Source organism: Rhinatrema bivittatum, chromosome 12, assembly GCF_901001135.1.
Source record: "Rhinatrema bivittatum chromosome 12, aRhiBiv1.1, whole genome shotgun sequence".
In the NCBI taxonomy this organism is placed as follows: domain Eukaryota; kingdom Metazoa; phylum Chordata; class Amphibia; order Gymnophiona; family Rhinatrematidae; genus Rhinatrema; species Rhinatrema bivittatum.
Window position 1 is genome coordinate 14,501,004 of NC_042626.1, and position 24,188 is coordinate 14,525,191.

At 45.3% G+C, this 24,188-nt stretch overlaps 1 protein-coding gene across 17 annotated transcripts in view; it reads right to left on the reverse strand.

Moving 5' to 3' along the window:
• The window catches only part of ANKS1A (ankyrin repeat and sterile alpha motif domain containing 1A), a 171,490-nt gene that overhangs the window by 26,003 nt on the left and 121,299 nt on the right, over window positions 1-24,188 (reverse strand). For 16 of the 17 annotated variants that reach the window (XR_003852260.1, XR_003852258.1, XR_003852259.1 and 13 more), the window contains 3 exons: window positions 16,555-16,661; window positions 1,698-1,796; window positions 114-266 (listed from right to left, as the gene is read on the reverse strand). Coding sequence is in view for 13 of the 17 variants with exons in the window: in XM_029574029.1 (XP_029429889.1) it covers window positions 114-266; window positions 1,698-1,796; window positions 16,555-16,661 (359 nt within the window). In the remaining 4 variants the exon portion in view is untranslated. Of the gene's footprint in view, window positions 1-113; window positions 267-1,697; window positions 1,797-16,554; window positions 17,610-24,188 lie in introns of those variants that run through there. The other variant, XM_029574034.1, reaches the window with a different exon arrangement.

Below are 24,188 nucleotides of genomic sequence, written 5' to 3' on the forward strand. Positions count from 1 at the left end.
AGGCTTCCAGTACTGGACTTCTGTTCATTTAACTGTTGCATTATAGAACCAAACAGCCCTCACAGGGAATAGCTGACAGGAAGATGGCTCTGCCAACAGCAGTAATCACTTACGTTGACTATCTCCAGCTCCCAGAGGTTCTTCACAGTATCCAGCGAACTGTAACCGCTGGACAGGAAGGAGTGAACGTAATGCTGTAGCCCCAAGGACTCGAGCCAGGAGGGAACAGAGGGCTGACTGTTGCCATCACAGCCTAAGGGTTTGATCTGCATGAGAGGAGAGGAAGGGAATGACGACAGCTTTCACACCTGACGAATGCTACAGTGGTCAATTTTTCTCTTAAATCCTTTTTCTAGGCTTATGCAAGAACCAAGCTGATCATTTACAGCCTTTTATTTTTTTTTTAATGCTAAACAGATTGGGGCTCTTTAGCTTGGAAGAGAGATGAATGAGAGGGGATATGATTTAAATTTATAAAGCCATGAGTAGGGTGGAACGGGTAAATAGGGAACGATTATTTACCCTTTCAAATAACACTAGGACTAGAGGACTCTCCATGAAACTAGCAACCGGCAGATTTAAAAGAAATCATAGGAAGTGTTTTTTTTCATTCTGCACACAAGCAAGATCTGGAATCTGCTGCCTGAGAACATGGTCAAGGCACCTAACAGTAGGTTTCAAAAGAGAGTTGGTCCATAAACAGTTATTAGCCAGGTAGCCTTGGGAAAGCATTTCTCTCTGGGAGGTACAAGAAATAAATGAATTATTGGGGATCTGCCAGGTATTTGTTACCCGGACTGGCCATTGTGGGAGACAGCATGCTGGGCTCAGTGGACCTGGAATGACCAAGCAGGGCACCTTCTTATGAAAAGGCTTGCTTGGTTCACCCAGTCTGCCCAACTGAACCTGCCTACTATGTGCTGCCGCAGGGTTCCCTCGGCCACTAAGGTCCCTTTGCTTGAATTCTCTTGGAACCTCCAATGGAAGTCTCTTCCAGGCGCGCACCACCCTTTCAGTCAGAAAGCGCTGTCCTACATCCCTTTTGAGCTTCCCATGATGACCCCGTGTTCTTGAACTTTTCATTTATGGCAAATTCTACCTTTGGTACTTTACTGAATTCTGCTAGATACTTGAATGTTTGTCTTTCTCTCTTGCTTTTTTTGGCATATGGCGTACAGCGCAAGCTATACTCCACTGTGGTGATTTCATTGACTTGCCTCTACCTTGTCAGTGTCCTTTTGTAGACAAATGGCTTGTCTTTCTCTATGAGGCCCTCCACAGGGAAAGGATGTATTGAGTTTAATGAAAAATACCAGGAATGCAATATTCATGGTACAGGACATGTTTTCCACTGTCAATTGCAAATTACAGCAGTGTGCAGTATCTTTTTCTGCTGCAGGGCTCTGTGTGAGAGAAAGACTGTATTACAGTAGTGAGCCTCTATTGCAAGGTGCTCTGAGAGACACTGACAGCAGTAACCCTGCTGCTGACTGCTGACTGCTCTGAGAGAGATATTGTATTACAGCCATACCCCACTGCTGAGACACTATTACAACAGTGCTGAATCTTTGAGAGATGATGATATATTAATCATGGTGATATGGCAAAAGATCTCTTAGTTATTCCATTGGTTGCAAAGTAAACTCTTTAGGAGAGAGGTATGACAGCTAAAAGGCCCTTAACATAAGGATCTGCACCTTGGGCAGTGATCGTGCTGCCTGCAGCAGTTTCCTGCGGTGTGAATGGTCACTGATCCCAATCTCCTGAAGGTCCTGATCTTCCATGACATTACTGGCCTGTGGAAAACAGCAAAAGACAAAGACAAGCTGAATATGTGTATATAATGCAGCCTTCCCTCCCTCCAGCAGCAGAACATTAAACGCTGTAATAGCAGGTATCTGTAAGGTCTGAACAGGTATCTAACTAAGGTGGTCATGAGCTTATAAAGTTTAAACACAGCAGGCATCACCTTTCCAAGCTCCACCTATTGTGACATATTCCTGTTGGCTAAGAAAGAGGAGACAAACATATACCAAGGGTTCTAACCTTTAAGTACCCTCTCTTGCAAGCAGGAGCTTTCCCCCCATGTAGCATATAGGCAGGACTGTTTCAAGAGTATTTGGTGCCCCAGGCAAGCCTTTGGTTAATCCCCCCCTCCCCCATTTACCTATTGGTGGTAGCTCCAGCACAGCACTCCCTCCTACCTGTGGTAGTGGCTACAGCACAGTGCACTCTTCTTTGTCAGTATCCGCTTGGTGTATCTCTGGTCCCCTTACTGGCAGGATTTTGCTGCCCTCTAAATTTTGGCACTCTAGGCAAGTGCCTAGTTTGCCTAATAGAAGCACCAGCCCTGCATGCAGGCATGCTCAAAGCACTGAGTAAGTTATTTCCACAACACACTCAAATCCATGAGCATAGCATCCATAGTGCACAATGTTGCACATGCACCATCAACTCTTAAAAAAAAAAAAAAAAAAAAAAAAAAAAAAAAAGAGGTGTACCTCGCACCACCAACCAAGAAGGGTTAAAAAAATAAATAAATACATAAATAAATTATCTCCGATGGCACAGTGGCAAAATCCCCCAATCCCCCGCCTGCCACACCAAACCATGGCTTGTCACCTCAAACTCCCAACTCCCATGTGGGGCGTCACTGCTCCTCCATGCTGCCGACTTCTCAGTTATCTTGGCAGGAGAAAGAGCGTGCAAATCTATAGCATGCGCAGAACTGTCTGTCCCTCTGGCTCCCCTCCTCCTCCTGTTTGAAACCAGAAATGCATGAGGAGGAAAGGACTACACTGGGCATGCCCGGCATGCTGTATACCACACGTCCATGCAGGGTCCCTCCTCAGTCTTATAACACAGAATTAGACATAAATCAAAACTAGGAGAAACCCAATTCAATAGTGTCTGTTTGGCAATGGTGACTGTCTATGGGCCTCTGTCCGCTCCACATAGAAGGCTAAGGCTCGCTTGCAGTCCAAACTGTGCAGGGCTCATTCGCCTTGGTGCGAATGGGGCCTGGGAAAGAATGTTGGCAGGAACTTAGGGTGCATATGCAAGACCACCCTGTCATGATAAAACAGTGTAAGTTGGATAAGTCACTAAGGCCTGGAGCTCACTGACCCTACGCTCTGAGTTGACCACCACCAAAACTATGACCTTCTAGGTCTTGCACTTCAGGTCACAGGTGTGCAGTGGCTCAAAAGGAGCTTTCACTAGCTGAGCTAAAACCACGTTGAGGTTCCAAGACACAGCAGGAGGCCTTAGGGGAGGCTTCAATTTGAGCAGGCCCCACATGAAAGGTAGGCTGTACAGAAGTGGGCGTAGCATCTTCACCATGGTGGTATGTGCCAATTGCACTCAGATGAACTCTGAGTTGGTTTTCAAGCCAGCTTCCGATAGAGGTAGAAGATAATCGAACAGTTTTTAATGTGGGGCAGGAGAATGGATCTAGGGCCTTCTTCTCACAACACATGGAAAATGTCCTCTGCTTCAAGTCCATAGGACTTTCTAGTGGAAGGCTTTCTAGAAGCCACAGGACCAGACACATCCTCCGAGATCGAGTGGTTGCAAAAACTAACCTCTCAACATCCAGGCTGTGAGTGACAGGGCCTGGAGGTTAGGATGTCTCAACCAGCCTCAATTTTGTGTGATGAGATCTGGGGAAATCCCCAGACTGATCAGCCTTCAAATAGCCTTTTGTCTTTGTCTTTCTATCCATTACTAATCTACTCAACAGCTTAAACTTGGTCCTCAATGCCTCAAAGACGGAACTTCTCTTCAAATGAAAACAATCTTCCTCCACCTTCACCGCACAATGCTCACATCACCTGTACGCACGTTAGAGACCTTGGGGTAATAATAGACAATCGTCTAAACCTTAAAAAAATGGTCAACACAACTACCAAAGACAGTTTCTTCAGACTACAGGTTTTGAAACGACTGAGACCACTCTTATTTTTCCAAGACTTCAGGACAGTCCTCCAGGCTCTTCTGTTCGCCAAAATAGATTACTGCAGTGCCCTCTTTCTAGGCCTCCCTAAATCTACCACCAAACCACTGCAGATGTTACAAAATGCGGCAGCGAGACTGCTGACCAACACCAGCCGCGGTGAACACATCTCCCCCGTCCTCAGAAACCTACATTGGTTACCAGTAAATTTCAGAATCCTGTACAAATCTATTACCCTAATACACAAAACCATCCATCAGCAACTCCAACTCGACCTGGATATCCCTTTCAAACTCCACTCCTCTAACAGACCAACGAGAGATATCCACAAAGGCACTCTGAAATTTCCCCCTACTAAAGCCACTCGCCTCTCTACGACCAAAGACAGAGCTTTTTCAATTGCAGGCCCAGCTATCTGGAACAATATCCCAGCAAATCTCAGATTGGAACCCTGCCTCTTAACCTTCAGAAAAAGACTAAAGACGTGGCTCTTTCACCAAGCCTTCCCAGATCCACCAGATAATCACTAGTTTGAGCCTCACTTCTTACAAGGACTTTGACACACTTCCTCCTGAACAATGGACACTGGCATTTCCTGGTTAAAGCATATGCTCTAACCCGTTAAATTATTCGTATCATGTTATATTTATTCTACCTGCCTCTATCTTCCTTCCAGCTTGTCTTTAAGCCTCCAAGTTTTCCATACCTTGTTGATTGTAACTTTGACTTATTCCTTTTCCTTTGTTATCTATTATTTACCAGAATTGTTACCTCAGTTTTACCCTTTGTTAAAATGTAAACTGATCCGATATGGTTATCTACTATGAAGGTCGGTATAAAAAACTGCTAAATAAATAAATAAATAAATAGACAACTCCTGCAGGAGTGGAAACCAGACCTGTCTCGGCCAATAAGGGGCTATGAGGATCATAGCCCCCTTGTCCTCGCAGAGCTTCAAGGAAGTCTTTGCTACTAAGGGAAATTGGAGGGTATGCATATAGAAGACATTCTCCCCAATGTCGGGCAAGGGTGGCTGAGGCTGGTTTGCCATCTGTGCCGTAGAGGGAGCAGAACCAAGGCACCTTTCTGTTGCAAGGGAACACAAAGAAATCCACATCTGGGCTTCCCCATAGGCGGCATATCTGATTCGCAACCCCCTGGTCCAGGGACCACTCATGGGATCTGAAGGCACAACTCAGTCTGTCTGCTAACACACTCTCCATTCCAGCCAAATACATAGTCCTGAACACCATCCAGTGGGACAGGGTCCATGACCAGATCTGAACCACTTTCTGACACAGGAGGTATGACCCTGTATCTCCCTGCTTGTTGACATTCCACATCGCCACTTGGTTGTCTGTTTGAATTGGGACAACTTTGTTGGACAGCCAATTATGAAATCCCAAACCTGATCACCTGGAGCTCCAGGAAATTGATTTGGCAACTACTTTCCTAGGCAGACCAGAGACCCTGGGTTTTGAGCCCATCTACATGAATTCCCCAGGCCAGGGTAGACACATCCGTGGTTAGGACAATTTGAGAAGGAGGACCTTGGATAAAGATCCCCCGTTCCAGATTTGAAAATACCTGTCACCAGAACACAGAGTCTCGGGGGGGGGGGGGGGGGGGGCACGAGGTGACTCAGATGTGATCCTAGAGGTTCTGTATGGCTCGGCGCCACTGTGACCTCAAGGTCCATTGGGTCTTGCGCATGTATAATCGTGCAAGGGAGTAACGTGGCCGGTTGCAGCCAGATGGCCCAACAACTTCAATATGTGCCAGGCTGACACCTGCTGGATCTCTGATGCGATGGCTATCAGAGTGATGGCCCTTTGACAAGGCAGGGAGGCCTTGGCCTGAGCCCTGTCTAGCAGAGCTTCTATGAAGTCAAACCGAAGTGACGAATTGAGATGGGACTGCAGGTAGTTGACGACGAAGCTTAGTGACTTCAACACCCAGATGGTCAAGCACATGGACCTGACAGCCCCTGCCTGAGATGTACTCTTGACCAGCCAATCATCCAGATAAGGGAACCAGAGTCAGGCATTTCGTGAAGACCCGTGGGGATGAAGTGAGCCCAAATGGCAACACTCGATACTATAAGTGCTGTTTTCCCACCATGAATCAAAGATATTTCTGATAACCTGGGAAGATCTCAAAGTGGGTATATGCGTCCTTCAGATCGAGGTAGCATAGCCAGTCCCCTTTTTGTAAAAGGAGGATCAAGGTGCCCAGGGAAACCATCTTGAACTTTTTCTTTCTGATAAATCTGTTCAAGGCCCTTAGGGATGGAGTCCTCCTGTTTTCTTTGGAATCAGGAAGTACCTGGAGTAAAATCCCCACCCTCTTGGCCCTGGTGGAACAGGCTCGACAGCTCTGGCCGTTAAGAGGTAAGAGAGCTCCATTAGTAGTACTACCTGATGCGCTACCAGCCCACAAATGGGCTCAAAGGACAATTTGGCAGGGCACCCAATAGGTTCAGGTTCAATCGGTACCCTTCATGAACAATGGAAAGAACCCACTGGTCGAAGGTTATACTGGGCCACTGGTTTGCAAAGAACTGCAGCCTGCCCCCGACTGGCAGATCCATTGCCTTGGGTATGGGTAACTGGACTACACGCCCTAAGATCTAGTTAAAACCCCATCCCTGGAGTTGACTGAGGTGCTGGCAGGGCCTTGGGAGTGCTCTGCTGCCTGGGATGGTTGCGGGAGCCCTGATGCTGCTGACTGGAGTGAGGGGGCGGAGGATAGTACTTCCTCTGGTGAAAGAAAGATTTCTGTCCCGATCTCGATCTTCTAGCAGAGGAGGATGGGTATGGAGTGCTGATGGAGAGTTGTTGAAGTGTTTCATGGTGGTCCCGGAGCTGGGTCACTGCATCCCTCACCCTATATCCGAAGAGATTCTCCCCAGTACACAGCACGTCAGTATTTCCTGTACCTCTGGTCAGAGATCTGAGGCCCACAGCCGTGCCATTCTGCCGGCGCCAATTCCTGCTGCAGTGACCCCTGTTGCAGTTTCAAAAACATCATAGGTCACGTGGACCTTGTATTTTCAGCACGCCAGACCCTTACGCACCAGCGACATGAGGGTGTCCTACTGCTGCTGAACCAACTGTTCGGCCACCTCCTGCACCTGCTTCCAGATGTCCTGCGAGTACTGGCTCATGTATAACTGGTAGGAAGCTATGTGGGCAATGAGCATTGCCCCCTGAAAAGCCTCTCTCCCAAGAACATCCATTGCTCTGTGCTCCCTCCCCGAGGGCACCAAGGAATGGGTTCAAGACTAATTGGCTTTCTTGAGAGTGGATTCAACTATCACCAATTGGAGGGGAAGCTGTCGCTTATTGAATCTAGGAGCCTTCTGGATGAGGTAAACTCAGTCAGCCTTCTTATTCATGGGAGGCTCTGTGAAGGGCTACTCCCACCACATCCTCAGCAGTAACTCCTTAAGAATGTCTTGCACAGAGACAGCCATGACCTCCGTAAGAGGTTCCATGAACTGGAGAATTTCAATCATTTTGTGTCTAGCATCCTCTTCTGTCAGCAACTAAAAAGGAATGGCTTCTGCCAGTGCTTGCACAAAACCTGCAAATGTCAAGTCCTCAGGCAGAGATTTCCTTTGCTCCTCTGGAGGAGAAGGGTCTGCACGGAGACCCTCAGAGCCATCAGTGGAGGGACTCAGTGATGTCATCACCCCAGGGGGCATAGGGGGTCATCATCCTTACTGACATTGATAGGAGAAGGGGCCCTGTGCACTAGACCTTCATTCAGAGATGCAGGCACAGGCAGGGCTGGTCGGAGTCCTGCATGCCTCGCCTGGCCTAGGCGGAGCTTCTTCCTCCAAGGAACTGGCCAAAACTACCATAATCAGCAGGGGGAGGCTGCAGTGCCCCGACAGGCACCAACACCAATCCGGGAACCAATGCCAACTGAGTTGCAAATGCAGCAGTGAGCGCATGTTCTCCAACAGCGGCTCCAAGATGAACAGTGCCATCTCCAATGCTGTCGGTGCCACAGGACCAATGTCCTGCAATGCCTGCTCAACTGCCAGCTGTACCCACCACTTGAGCTCCTCCTCAAACATTGCTGATGCCAACACTGACTTGGAGGAAGGAGGGGTGGCCAGATTCTCTTTGGAACTGAAAGGAGGATCGGTGACTGGCATCTGGACCAGTGGAGACCATCGTAGACACCAGGCACTGATGGAGGACTGGCCCTTCTCACCGCAGGGTCGCTTCAGGGCACTTTACAGCATGAGCTGGTGCATCCCTGTGCCCAGCACCATGCATTGACTGAGACCGATGCTGATGCTTCTTCGGCTTCCCTCGATGCTCGACACGGTCTTTCCCTAGTGATGAGGCAGATGACTAGGAACCTAACGTCCTCAGCTTGAAGAAGTCCGACAGTCCCACCAGTGTCGATGGCTCTGTGTCCATCAGTGTGGTTCTGTAGTCCTTCGATGCTGATGCCGCCAATGCCGATGGTTCGGATTTTTTCAACCCAAAGAAGCACTCCATCTTGTCGCGACAAAGATGACATCCTTTTGGAGTCATCTGGGAACATTTGCAGCAATCCTGGATGTCATACGATGCCCCCAGGCAGAGGACACATTCATCATGGGGGTCCATGATAGACATGGTCCTCGGGCACATAGGGCATCACTTAAACCCAGATGCTGTCATGACAGGATGAAATAAACAGAAAGCAATATCAAAATCGATGGAGATGGGCGTCAATGACCGGTGGGCACTTAAGCACCACTGCCACGGAGCATCAACCGCGAAAGGAAACTTACCAATAAATGTCGAAAACCCTTACTAGGAACATTACGGGGAGGACCGAGAGGGACCTAGTGAATGCAGGCGAAGAAATATCGCGCTAAGCATAAAAAAATGGAAAAGTTTTCTAAGAGGCCAAAAAGGCCACAAGTGAGCTCTCCAACTGTGATGCTGCAGCTCTGCAGAAAAAGAGAGACTGAAGAGGGACCCCGCATGGACGCATGGTATAGGGCATGCCCACTATGGCATACATTTTTCATGACGGGGCTCCATCTGATTATATCAATCCTGCCCCACATGTGAGAGGGCTACCATCATGCTTGTCCTCTGAGAACACAAGTTAATGGTAGAATATACAGGCAAAAAAACCAAAAAACTATTTCTGTGCTCCCAAACTTATCCACCTGTCCCCTCCAGAATCTTTGTTAAGAAACAACAAAAGAAGCAATGCCGCACCCCATAACATTACCAAGCCCAAATTGACCGGCCTCTTATCCAGCTGAGGCAGAATTTGTCAAAGCAGGATTTCATGGCAGACATTCTGCACCTCAGATTTCACATGCTGAGCACGGACAGTCTCTTGGCTCATCAGCTCCCTGACTGTGTGTCTGTCTCTCTCAGTTTAGTTAATCAGTGTCTTTGCTTCCATCTACAGGTCATTCCCTGAGTGTCCTGGAGAAAGTGCTCTATTGTCATTCTCCCTCCAAAGGGAGACATAAAGCAGAGACAAAGCTGAAAGTTCCCTCCCTCTGTGAGGCTGTCTGCATCTAAATGTTTAGCCATGGCTTTGGACACAGGATGTTTGCAGCAGATAAGATGTACCCCAGAGCTACTGCACACTCTCACATGCTGTACCAAGGAAGGTGAAGCAAGCAGATAAACCCACTCCCATCCACACCTTAAAATAACGAGCAGCCTTGAGAAGCACATATTCCTTTCCTTCCAGCTTCCTCCCTTCTCTCATTTTTCCCTTGCCGTCCTTGAATGTTGCTACCTTTGTCTCTTGTATCTCCCCTCCCCCTTTTACTCTCATTACAGTTGATAAGATGAAGGCTAGGGAAGGGGGAGAGAGTGAGGAGAAAAGTTGCAGCCAAGTATGTTGAGACAATGCGTTTGAAGGGTGGGGAGAAAAAAAAAAGCAAGGCAGAAAGATTAGAAGAGTGAAAAATGAGAGAAACCCGATAAAAAAGGATCAGAAAAGATGAAGAGCGTGAAGGGAGAGTAAAAGAACCGAGGAGAAAGATAAGAGGGTCATGGAGAAAGGATGGGGGGAAGAAATCTAAGAAGAGAAGAGGTAAGGAATGAGGGAGAATGAAGAGAGCTCCAGAAAGGGTTACCACTGACCAGAAATCCAACAAAAGGTTATTCTTTCTTCCGCCACACTGCATAGCACTGCATACTGAGGTCTGCACAGGCTGCACTGAAACGGGCAGTTGAAAAAATTCTTTGGTTTTGATTCATCGCCCGTCCAGAGGGCGAACGGATATTAAAAATGCCATAAAAAAGCTGCAGCTAATTTTTTTTTCTCCTTCAGTGAAATTGCCAAGCCTGAACAGCAGCCTGCCTACTCTGCAATTGCTGGCGTACATTAAGCAGAAAATAATTAAGTCAAAATGAGACAGATGCATGTTAATTTCAGGTTTCATCAGGGGAGGGGGTCTTTAGAAAGCTATATATCAACCTTCCCTTAATTTACTGAGCTTGCTTGCTTATTGTGCTATAAACATGCCCTTCTCCCGGGTATCAGTAAGGCGAGAGCAAGGCTTAATAGATTTCTCAGTAACCCCAGTACACAGCGTGTAACGAGAGGACAGGGAGTGGGCACTTTCCATCAGCACCTCTCTGATCCTACCACTTTGATATCACTCGGGTTTTTGGTTTTTTTTTGGAGACCAAGGGTTTGGCACAGCTTACAAAAGATCTTTTGTGCCAAACGTTTGTGATAAAATGCTACCGAGGCAAAACCCAGTTTATGTGCGATAGTAAGAGGCAGTATAGTGCAGAGCAGGAATACAAAACCCAGAGATAGAGGGACTTTTACAGGCTACACACAGTACAAGGGCAGAAGGAGAAAAAGGCATAAAGAAGGATGAACATTGCACCCACTTCCTGGTTTCCTCCAGTCACCCACTTATCAAAACTTCTATATTGAATAAAACACAAAGCATACTCTGCTATATTTAAAAAGCACAGATTTCTCTGTCTATGACAGAAGATTAAAGAATGTGACAAATAACCTGGAAGCCAACTTGATCAGTTTATTGTGTGGAAGCTTTGTTAAGCCACACATCTTTCCAGAGAGCGCAAAAAAATAAGCAGAGTCAGTGTTGAACTGCTCTTATACGAGAGCTGTGCTAGCACCTTAAAACCTTTTCCTTCTGACTGTGCTGCTTTATAAGTCGGGCTCCTGCAGGGACTCAAGTTTATGAATGTCAACCAACCAATGGTTTCAAGTTTTGACCTTGTGACCTAGGACAGCACATGGCATGGGGTTGATGGCACTGAGGGGTCCTCTGCCAGCTTTGGAAGGCAGAATATAATCCAGTAAAACAACTCTTCCTGCACAGATAATAAGATGGCATGACATTTTTTCTGTGTGTCTTGCTCACAGTGGTCGATACAGCTCCTGCGGAGGCCATTTTTGGGGTTTTCCCATCTTTGCGTATTATCACTAATCCATTGAATTCTAGCACTTAGATCTTCTTTCACTCCGTTTGATGCTGTGTGAGTGTGAAAGAATACAGACTGATTTTCTTCAGCCTGATTATTTCTGCAGTACACTATTGGTCATAAAAAGGTTGCAGATTCCTGTGGGCGGTTTTCAGGTGACTGCAAGAAATCAACCAGTGACTCCATTTCATCTAAGCTGCTGTAGGTGTTAAAACAGTTGCCCATGGGAATCTGAACCTCTTCAAGGGTCTGCGCTGTATTCGAGACCAGTAAAGGCACACTGCGACTAGCAAACATGGCACAGGGAATATGGAAGAATGGCTTTCCAAAGCATCATGTCTCATTTTAACATCATGAGTAGATTTACAGGTTAGCCACTTTGAGGAGCACTCTGGCACAGAGAGCGAGAGGGGATTGCTACAGGTATTGGTCTGTCTCCTGCCAGTATTCAGTACATAGGAGTTTACCTGTGGAAGCTGCTGCTAGGAAGAACAGGGCAGGTGCCTTCTGCAACCTATAGTGGAAATTATTAAACTAATAATCCTCATAATGGAACAGACTATTAGGTTAGCTAACATCATGTCTTGTAATACCAGTGTATTAAAAAAAAAGGTATTTTAATATTAAAATTTGATTTTAATTTTCCCTTTCAAAACTAGTGCCATTTTAGAATTTTGTAAATTAGAGGAGTAAAAAGGTGGCAATCGAGCATGTTGGCTCTCCTCTAAGCCCTCTGCTTTTTCTCATCATTCGGGCTCCCGCCAGTACTGTCACAGCATTAGTCCTCTAGTGATGTCCCAGCCTAGAGCTCTGCTTGCCAGTCACAGTCCAGAGCTGTCAGCTCCATGTCACAAGGGACAGGCAGAGCTAGCCCTTCTTTTACTCTCCCTGCATCCAGGGACTTCTCAGTCTACTTCAGGGGTGGGCAACTCCCATCCTGGAGAGACACAAACAGGCCTCTCCAGGAGTGGAGAGGAAGGTAAGTAGACAAGTATGTTTAAGGGTAAATAATGGGAAGAGGGCATGTTAGTTCAAACTCCGCAGGTACTTTTTGCTCATGGGGTTTGCGCCAACAATGAAAGCCAAACCACCACTGATAGTTTTGCTTTGATTATTACCCAAGGAAAACTTGTATGCAGATATCGGTGCCTCCTCTCTCTTTGTGGATCCTTTCAGCATTGTCCAATCCCTTGCCCCACGACTGCCTCTGCAGGCCGCAGAAAACGTGCTCGTGTTGTCCAACCACTTGTGCTTTTACCTGTAGAGATTGGGTGGTTTTAAATTCATGATATCTGCGGGTAAAGAGCTTTGAATATTGCTCACCCAAAGGATAAATTATGGCATGGTTCTCCTTACGTTACAGGCAGGACTCCTTTAAGCCCAGGGCGGACTCCAGCAGCACATGCTACATCTTTCCATAGTGCTGGCACATCTGCGATTCATCTGGAGAGGCCATGGCACACACAGCACTCATTAGCAAGAGACATCAACTAATTGGACATGACACTACGCTGTGTTTCTCATCAGATCAGTGTCAAAGCCCTAAGATAAGGATGGATACACAGGACTGCAGGTCCAGGCAAATTTCCACCAATTTACTGCTATTAGAGGAAAGCCAGAAAGGGCCTGGAGCAAAGAAAGAGAAGAGGCAACAACTCTTCAGAAACCTACCGCTGTCTGTACACGCTAAACCACAGAAAACTAAAAAAGTACAGCTCTTGGGCACTGCTACTTTCAGGCATGCTTAAATCTCACATTGAAAGGGAAGCTGGGCTATAGAGTACCAGACATGAAGGAATCAAAGGGAAACACTTGTGCCCAAAATTAGGTTTTTCATACACTAGATCAGGGGTGGCCAACTCCAGTCCTCGAGAGCCACTAAGTTCTGGGCTGTCAGGATATCCATAATGAATATGCATGAGATACAATTTGCATACATTTGCATACACCTTGCATGTAAATCTCTCATATCCTTATTTACTGTGGCTATCCTGAAAACAAGGCCTGTTTGCTTCTCTTCAGGACAGGAGTTGCCCACCCCTGAAGTAGACTGAGAAGTCCCTGGATGCAGGGAGAGTAAAAGAAAGGCTAGCTCTGCCTGCCCCTTGTGACATGGAACTGACAGCTCTGGACTGTGACTGGCAGGCAGAGCTCTAGGCTGGGACATCACTAGAGGACTAATGCTCTGACAGTACTGGCAGGAGCCCGAATGATGAGAAAAAGCAGAGGGCTTAGAGGAGAGCCAACATGCCCGACTGCCACCTTTTTACTCCTCTTCATCTGTAAAACTGTAATTTACAAAATTCTAAAATGGCACCATCAAATTTCAGAGCACGAGGCTTCAATAAAGTACAAGGTGGTATCATTTTCCACAGTTAAGAAATTCAAGGACAAAGGGTCCTGATGTGAAGTTGAAAGGAGGAAGACCGAGAAGATGTGATGAAATACTTCTGTACTGGAAGGGTGGCAGATGCCTGGAGTAACTTACTGTGAATAAGAACAAAGTCCTGCTTTGCCAGCAGATGAGGAGCTTGCAACTGGTTTCAGTTGACTTTGTTTTCTTAAAAGGACTAAACGAAGCACTTCATTGTATTTAAAAGAAAAAATAGGGACCAGAAATAAACCATTGATTGTCAGTCATTATTTCTCTGTACCTCTAATATGTGAGGGCCCTACACATTTTTCTAATTGTTAAGACAAGAGAGGATTTTTTGATTAGATAGATAGATATAGATGAAATAATCTGTCAGCAGAGGGGGTGAAAATCAGTACTGCAGTAGAATTCAAACACAGTTTAGGATAGATATAGAGAACAGCAGTAGGAATATGTTTGGGTGTAGAGAGAGGATGAGTGCTGGAATATGCCAGAACAGCAGAGGACCAAAGAGGAAAGACAACAAACCTGACTGACTAGGATAAGGAGTAATACCCTGCAAATGGGCAAACGTGTGTAGCTGCCAGCTGGGAGACATCCTTTGTTAGAGCAGAGGAGGCAGGAACAAGTGGGCAGAATGGATGGGCAATTGGTCTTTATATGCTGTCATTTACTATTTCACTAAACAGGAAGACAGATGCATGCTGACGATATCACAGTTTGCTCAAACATATAAAAATGCAGAAAATGGAATTTAGCAGCTATATGAATTTGTTCTAGTATGACAGCATGGTCATTCAGCTTAATTTATGGTTTTCTCTTGTGGAACACAGTCTTGCATAACTAATCCTTATACTCTAACACAATCTGCAATGAAAAGTAGTCATAAACCAGACAATGTTGCAAAGATGACCAAACATCAGGATAAACTAACTACGTTTGACCAATTGCGGCAGGCAGATCTTTAGTAAAACCCTGTATAAGAGAAGCCCTTGCTTGATTTCAGAGGAAAACACATTAAAAGGCAGATGAATGCCCTGGCAAGACTAGGTGGGCTTCCTCCGAGAATGTTAGGTCAGCTTGTTTCAGCTCCCATTGATTCTGCTCATTGCAGAAGAAACTGAGATGTTATCAGACTGCAAAGAACCCTCTATTCACACCCCCCAAGTTTATTATTCCAGTGGAACCCAAAAACCCGATAAAAGATCTTACCAAATGGACAAGAAAGTACACCTGGCCCTTAAGTACTGCCCATGTATGCGCCTCTCCAGCTCTGAATGCACATGCTCTCCCTTAAAACCTCAAGTATACAGAGACTATTTACCCAGGTAAGCAGACTTGTCTGAAAACTTCCCACCCTGTGTGCAGGGAGCAAAAACGTGTCCTTTTACCTTTGAGAAAAGCAAGCAAGTTCAGAAGCAGGGTTAGGCTGAGTGATGCAACAATGCAAAGTTTTCATTTTCAAAATGTGTTTTTCAAGAAAAAGCAGGCGCAAACTTCTGCAAGTTCTTTTGAAAGGGAAAATAGACCCATACTTCCCCTCTTAGATCCAGTGCATGGGGCAAGCACTCAGACTTTGCAACTAATCACTTAGTTCTGAAAATGTTCCACATGGGACTTTCGTGAAGCAAACTGCACCGGCGCGCACGTACTGTGTGAAGCAGGCTTGTGCGTGCATCAGGTGAGCGTAGCAGAGTTACAGAAGGCTAAGCTAGACCATGGCTGGAAGACATGGCAGAAAATGTCCTCCTGTAAATTTTTACTGTTTGCTTTCAATGTTAGATCTACTGGACAGAGATAAAGCTAAGAAGCTATTATATGCCATCAGGGGATGATTGAGCTGAGTAAGTCATTCTTTAGGGACAGGAAACCAAACAGCAGCAGAATATTCTGTATAATGTTCCACCAACTGTAATCAAGGTCCTGAAGTATTAGCCACCATGCCAGCTTGAGAGGGTTTTCTTTTTTTTTTTTTTCAGCTTTTAGTTTATTCTGCTAGCTCAAAATGTAATTAGTCTCACACCCCATCTGTCAGTTTGCACATCATTACCTAGAATGTTTTGCCTTATGGCTACTCTGAGCCTTACAAAGGCAGTGAAGCAGATTTCATCATACGTGAAAAGCCACAGGAAAGGTGAAAGCTTAACCCTGTGATCCCTGAATCAAAGGGTCTGAAAATTGAGAGACTAATAGGTTTTAGATTGGCCTTCAAAATGTGGGAAGTTTCTGCAGACATCATGTGGCTGTAACAAGTTGTACTTTTATGTGGCCTTGGGAACCTCATTTCATTTCCCTGTCCACTGACATACCAAGAAAGTGAGAGACAGAGGGAAAACTAGAGATCCAAGAGGATGAAATTAATAGAAAAACAGAGTGCCACAGAACACTCAAACACACTCACCTTTTACTTTTTTTATTTATTTATTTAGACTCCAGCTTTTCCTCCTGCTCTATCAACATGGAAGAGATACTCAAGATATCAGAGGAAGGATCCTCTCTCTCATCACATGTACACAACCTTTCCCACCCTCCCAGCCACCTTCTCATCTCAGGCATGCTGCTGCTAAAGCATCCCCTGTAAAACAATTCAAGCAACAGAAGAATGCAGTCCATCAAGAACCCTGACAGAGCCAGGAGTACTAGTGCTGTCCAATAGAACGATGAATAAGACAGTGGTCTTCTCATCTATAACCTCCTCCTCCTCTGCTCATACTACGAATCACTAGGCAAACAGTCAGGGAATGGAGAGAAACTCTCCAAGGTGTTGTGTCACTCACCAGAAAGCGCACATCATCAAAGCCATTCAGAAGTAATTTCCTCTCGTACTGCTGCAGGCCCAAGGACTCCAGCCACTCCCCGACGCTCTGGTCCAACATCCGAGAACCTGACGAGAGAGGAATCGGCAGACGCTTGAAAAGGGAAAAACCGTTAAGGCGGTAGCAGCGGCACTCTGAGGAAGACAGGTGGCATTGCCACATCATAGTCATTACCAGAAAGCACGTTACAATGTCAATGGAGGACAAGGAAACGCTAAGCACAGATCCCTAAAACCATGAACTAAGGAGGGAGAGAAGATTTCAAGCAGCATCCACAACTCAAGTCTTATTAATTCATGGCCCAGTAACACTCAAACCTGAGGCAGCACGTTCTTCCATTCTATGCTAGGGACCAAAAGTCAAAGACTCGGACACATTAGGCTTCTGGTAAAGGATTCTGAGAGCAGCTCAACCCCCACTAGAGGTGTCCAGAGGAGGGGGTGAGGGGACAACTTTTCACAGCCAAGGCATTCAAAATCAGGACGGATAGCAATACAGAAGAGATGCAAAAGGACTGCAGTACAAAAGGGCGAGTACAATCAGCTGATTCTTTTGTCCATGCAAGCTCAAGAATGCAGCCTTCACAGCAGCTGCGGCAGCAGGGATCCTTCGGTGAGGAGCACATCCTCATGCACAGCTCGCAACATTCAGACACAGACAGCATGGATATTCAGAACGACACAGGGCAAAGCACAGTCAGGAGGAAACAGAGGCCATCATCACGGTACAGGAGAGCATGCAAGACACTGTCAAGATAGGACACGGACTTGGAAGATGGAGAATTATTTAACATGTAATTTGCAATCTATTTTTCTTAGTCTATTGCTGTTCTGTTGCTAGTTTGTAAAAGGTTAGCAAAAACATTATAGGAAGTGCGGAGTTCCTGCATTCCGAAGCCTGATTCTGGGGCACATCTGGTGATATGAGCCACTGCAGGATGCAGGCAGACACTCAGCACCTCCACTGTGCTGACAAAGCTACAGAAAAGATGGCATGTTTTCCACCAGATGTGCTCTCCACCCTACCAGGTGTTTCCCCCTGTTTGTTTCTCCTTATGTGTTTTCTTTTTCTGCCGTCTCAGTTAAAATTCAGACATTGCTCTATGGCTAAGTTAGATTGAAAGTGCTCAGTTTCTCATCATTGCAGCTAGGGCAGAAGATATGCCCCTCAAACTTCTCCTTAGTTCTTCGTGTTGCCACAAACAGTAAGCTGTCCTTATGTGCCCTGTAGATGCTGGATGCAAATTCTCTCATGCACTAGCCTAATCTCCTTTTAAGAGTGGCCAGCTAGACTACCTGCTAACTTCTTACTTTGCATTTTCAGGACTCAAAACATTTGCTATAGCAAAAAAAGAAGTTCTGCCCTCTGTTTTCTGAGAAATTCAGCTGGATGATACACAGAATGAGTCTTAGGCTAGCCGAGCTGCCAGCCTTTCAAGGACATGCAGAAAGAGCTGACCACACAAGCAATGTCACCTTCTTTACGCGATTTGGACAGAGAGAGCCAATCTGAGATATCGGTTCTTCCCAGAGCTGAGCACTACACATCCCAAGGTAAAGTGACAGATCAAAGGGTCCCCAATCATGCCCGCCCCTCTTCTGCCTTCCATTATTTCCTGGTCACGCAATGCTGGAGAAGTAATCGGTGGCTGAGAATCTTAGATTTTCTGTGCTCCCTCCTTCCAGTCAAAAACAGCAGTCAGCATCTCTCTCTGAGAAGCAATTCCTAGCTGAACAGAGACTCTCTGCTCCTTAATGCCGATCCGGGCAGCTGTGTGCTTAGAGTCCTGCTGGTCTGCCCTAGCATGGAGCTGCAGCAGGGTGCTTTGTCTGCAGCCAGCAACCTCCAGGCTTGCTGCTTCACTCTCAGTCTCTCACCGCCACAGTCCCTCCCCTCTCTATCCAACACCCCTCCCAGCAATACAGCAGTGCTCCGATCTCAGCAGAGCAGATCCAAATGAAAAAGGAGCTTGTCAAGGCTGAAATTGCAAAGCCTCTCTCAGCCGACTCACAGATGAGCCGCAGGACTCTTAAGAGGAGCAGCTAAGGAAAGTCATTTGTGCTTTGTTGGTAGATGACTTCTGGGGAGTAAGGCCAGGAAAATATTCTTAAGTGTTATAGTGGAGTTACAGTGGTACGATCAACCTGGGTGAAAAAGGAGGTAGGGACACAGAGGTACAGACGAGCAGGTGTTATGGGTAGTGAGAACATGACTACATGACTTCCCACTCAACTGATGTGCCAATTCACAGCAAAAAAAAAAAAGAAATAATTGTAATTATAACAGACAGAAAAGATTTGAAATCTACGATGGGGGTGCCACTGTCAATTCTCAGGCACAATACAAAAGCCTAGCACCAAAGGAAAAGCCAATTGTTATTGCAGGGAGGGAATTGCCTGGGTCCTGGAACACAAGGACAGAAGCCAGTGCATGCCAGCTCTCTCGAGCTGAGAAATATAAATAAAACAAGGGCATGAGTTGGGCAAATGTTAAGACCCATGTGCATAGCAGTTTGAACCAGGGAGCAGCACTATCCAGGATGCTCACGTTGCCTGTTTTTTTCCTTTATTGTTCGGTCACCTTCCTTTGGTTGTTCTAATATGCTTACACGTCTTCCTTTTTTTTTTTTTTTATTTTTTTTTTTTTATTATGGCCACACTCTATAAAGCCTTCCTTCCCTGAGCCCAGTCCTCAGCTTTGCTGTATTCCTACCCTGCATGCACCAACCAGTGTGATGCCTGCATGGAGCTCTGATTTCATCGATTCACTTAATAGATATTGCTGGGTGTGGATAAGCAGGAGGTCTTTTTCAGAAATTTTACACGTGAATATCTTCTTCTCAGGAATGAAATGAAAGCCAGGGTGAAGAGAAGGTATCTTAATGATTTTGCTTTGTTCCACCCAACTGAATTATCAGGAGGTGGAGGAGGTCATTAAAACTGCTGCTTTCATTAGGCACACCTTGGGTTTTTGCTGGCAGAAGTAAAAGTATTCGGTCATGCATGGAAAATTAAGTTGGAACAAGCTCAATCTGCCACAAAATAGGAGTCTAAAATTCCCCGAGAAGAAACACGTGCTAGGAAAAGGAAACCAAAGATCGGGCAACAGCAAGACAAAGCAGTCAAGATGCCACATGATGGGACAAAGAATTCGTCAGATGGACAACTGATGAACTCTGTCCTCTTTAGCAGAATACTCTCCACATCCCCACTAAAAGGGCAGAGACTGTAGGAAACCCAGACGCCAGCGCTTGGCCAGGCACAACAATTTGACAGGGCCCATGGATTCTGCCAAGATAGTTTGTTATCTCGGGCTTGAAGGAATCAACCTGAAGCAGGAAAACAAATCACGGTGAAGCAGCAGACACCACACAACCAGCTCCAATCTCCAGGGAAGCAGCAAGCAGAACCGCTGCTGGCTCTGGAGTTGCGGTGTCATTATTTCTCTCTTCTTTCAACCTTTCTCAAAACAGTCTATGCGACAGGGAAATTGTGTCCTATCTGTTGTTGAGTAAGCTAGCGATAAGTGTGTGTGAGGGGACATAGTGGATAAGAGTGCAACATGCAATACAAGAATGCGTCTGAAGTAACGCATACCGAGAAACCCTCTCTCTCAGCTCACTGATAGGAGCCTTTCCTAGTTCAGCATGAAGTGGTTTCACACACCTAATAGGTGACAACTTCTTATCCCAAGGCAAATTGCAGAGATGGTGTGAACTGGACTGTAGGGTAGGTTTACTACATTGGTATAATGTGTGGTCCCAGATAGGGACTTTAGTCTTGCTGATCAGGGGGTGGAAGTGGACAAAAAAGAGAAGACACTAAAAAGTAAAGTTAATAAGGAATACAGGTGGAAAATATAACAGCAGACTTTCTTTTAAGATGTGCTTTAAACTTCCTCACCCTGTGTAAACAAGTCATCACAGCACAAACTGTCTCCTTCAGGAACCCACTACATGCTCACACAATCTCACCCACAAATGATGATCATATAGGATAATTGGAAATCTATTCCTTTACAGACCATGTCGATCCAAAAAATTAGTATTCTGCATGGCAGTGACTGGACCATCAGGCTGGCTCATGCCTTTTAAGCTTCAGGCAATGCTATATCCAATAGGAATGTGTATTTGTTTCCTACGATTCGGCGGTACATGCATCCCTCACCAACTTTATGGTACATGGAAAAACAGAGTATGTGAGTACCTTAAATAATGAGATGCACGCATGCTAGCCGTTTACCCGCATGTACCATAAAGTCGGCGAGGTACTCACATACCGGCGAATCGGAGGAAACGAATGCACATCCTTATTATCCAAATCTCAATGGGAGCAGTTCAAAAGCGCTCTCAGAAGAGAAAGGATTCAATAGGAATAGGAGCTGTCTGAAAACAGAGTGTTACCAGCCTTAAAGGCAAACTACAAATTCAGTATCAATTCTTCAAGGTACTAAGCAAAAATATCATAATATTTTATTTATTTATTTTATTTATTTATGAAACTTTTAATATACCGACATTCATAGGGCATATCATGCCGGTTTATGACCTGTCAGACAAGATGGCAATTTCATCTTGTGATCTGGGTAACACCTAAGCACTTAAGTACTGCTGTTGTGCTTTATCAAAACGTTACCTGAACCTCCTGATGAACAGCTTCTAATTCTCAGTTTCCTATTAGCTGTTCTTTTATTTTACTTGTGTAAATTTCATAACAACATTGGACAATCAAGTCAAAGAAACAAAAGAGATGGAATCACTTAAATCTACAACAAAAAGTAGTTCAATTCAACACAATATATGTCCTAGTAAACTGTGGCTCCACATCTACATTAGCTTACAATACATGGAGAGATCCAAGGAGTGTTTTATCAAGAAATACAAAAGGAAACCGATCAAGCCTAGATCAGTCTAAAAGTCCAGGATATATCAAATCTTAGAGATGATGTTCCCCAGAGAACTCACGCATTCCCCAACGCCATCGTCTCTTACGCCTGAGTCCCTCCTGACATTCAAACAATCTCAAATGACCAGGATCAAATAATAATATGTATCTATTATTGCGCTATATTATTAAACAATTACATGGATATCTTAATACCATCTGAGCTTAGAGTAGCTCATCCTAGAGCATAATGCAATAAAATTCTTAGGACGATCTTGAGTATTCCCACAAACATCAGGAAAAATGTTTGTTGAAACACAGAAAATCTTTTGATGATGACAAAAATATAAGCATAAAGATCAGGGCTTTATCCTGGTAAAATATAAAGTCACCAACAACTCTGCAGGTTTGACATCCTCACTAGAAGTCAATGAATAGCTGGTGAACCCCCACCATCAGTAGTGACTTCACTCTCCAGCTTTTTCTTCCAAGAGGGAATATAATAAATGTTATTCACCGGGGAGGGGATCGCCTCTGGAGCAAGTCCCAAGATCTCTACCAGGTATTTCTTAAACATACCCCTCACCGAAATTGCTGGACAGCAAGAGAAATTAAAACATTTCAAATTGAGTTCTCTGGCCTGATTCTTCAAGAGCTTTGAGTTTCCTGTGCATTGCCCTCTCTTCCTGGATTAGGGAAAGATTGCTTGCAAGGCTTCCGCCATGCTCTCAACTGCTGACAGCTCCTAAGTGTGGAGGGTCAATAGGAGTTCTTGCTGAAACCTGCTTCCCTTGCCAGGTTTCTGTAGAAGAAAGTGCATCTTGGGAGACATTACATATACGAATATGGTCGGAGTGGGCTATATAGTGCCCAGCATGATAATGATCAACCTCACCAGTGCACTTTTCCAACCTGGCTTCTTTTCTCACTCCTAGGCATGCTAGTGTGCCATTCATCCTGCCAGTGATCTTCATCATTTCCCCACAGGTCCAATGTCCTGGCTATTAGTCCCCTACGTCCCTTGAACATGTAAATAAGGTGTTGGGGCACTCTAGGCTTTGTTTCTACAACCCTGTGGGTCCCAGTATTAAGCTTTTGAGCTCCTTATTACGTTTGTTAATCCCTGAAGTCTCATAGTGTTCATTCGAGCCACCTGGACTTCCTTGCATGCAACCTGGAGACACCAAGCCATGCTATTATTACTTATGTCACATATTTAATTTCTAGTTTTGGCTTCTGTCCCTCCCGATGCAGCTGGCGTGGCGAAACATGGTTTGTGCAGGGAACCTACCTGTATTTCATCTGCACATATCTATTTATTAAAGATTGATGTCGCTTGGCACCTATTGTATTGATTGACTCATCTTTTGAAGGTTACGGATCTGTACGCATCTTAGCGCTACACTTTGGTATATTATGGTTTCTCCACCTTCATTTGTGCAAGATTACTACCCCTAATATAAGGCTTGAGGGTAACCTCCATGGAGCGGCAGTTACTACTTTTAACAGAAACATAAGAAACTTGCTGGGCAGACAGGATGGGCCATTTGGTCTTTTTCTGCCGTCAATACTAGGTTACTGCCTCCGCAGCCATCCCAGGTACAAGCAGTGATTCTCTAGCTTCAGGGCTTAATATAATGTCAGACTTCAGCTGAGTGGCCGCTTCCAAGCCAGCTTCAATAGCCAGTCCCTCTGAATCAACACCCAGATGGTCTCGGGTCACAAACTTATCCATTAGAACTGCTGAGAGAAAATAGTTGGTTCCTGGGGATAAGATCTTGATATTCCCTTTCGCGTTCCCATTTTAAGGACATAAGTAAAAAAAAAAAAAAGGATATAGGTTCAGGAGTTCAGCGCCCCTGCTTCACCATGGAAGACGCCATCTTGGATCTCCTGTTCTAGAGTCCAAACATCACTACTGCAAAGGCAGAAGATGCCACAGTACTTAACAAGTTTAACCCTGTGCAAGTTATTTTGGCTTATACTAGAGAAGTTAAGTTGTGTTGCTGCTGTGTTAGCCCACTTGGGTATAGAGAGATAAAGATCAACAAACAAGATGTAGGTTACAGATCCGCCAAGAACAGGTCTGCCAGTTCCTTCAGAACTCTAGAAACATAGAAATGACGGCAGAAAAAGACCAATTGGCCCATCCAGTCAGCCCAGCAAGCTCCCACACTTATTTTCCCATACTTAGCTGTTTCACCGACCACCAAGGTCAGGGCCCTTGTTGGTAACTGTTTGATTCAAATTTCCTGCCCTACATCTGCGCAACTCTTGAAATCTCTCACCTACAACTTATTTGTTCACCTCTATTTCTACTCTAGAACAAATTGTTAGGAATCTGATGCTTAGGGAGAATGGGGGTGGGTTAGCATCTTGCGGCAAATGACATTATTAAATCCTGGACCATTAGATTGCACTGTAACATGAAACACTGAGTTATCCACAAAAAAAAAAATAAATCCTTAACTGAGCAGTGCAATGCCACCTGAAAACTAGATTTCTTTGTACAGAGCACTGAGGAAAGATGCAATCACTGAAGCTGATTAATGTCGCTGTGCCTGAGATCTCGCTCTTCGTCTCAAACAACATTTTCTCTTCTTTCAGCACATCTTTTCCCCTCCCCCACCGCGATCTGCCACTTCATTAATGATACAATCAATCAAATGCACTGCCATGGTCACACTGCACTTTGCAAATAAAAAGAGAGAA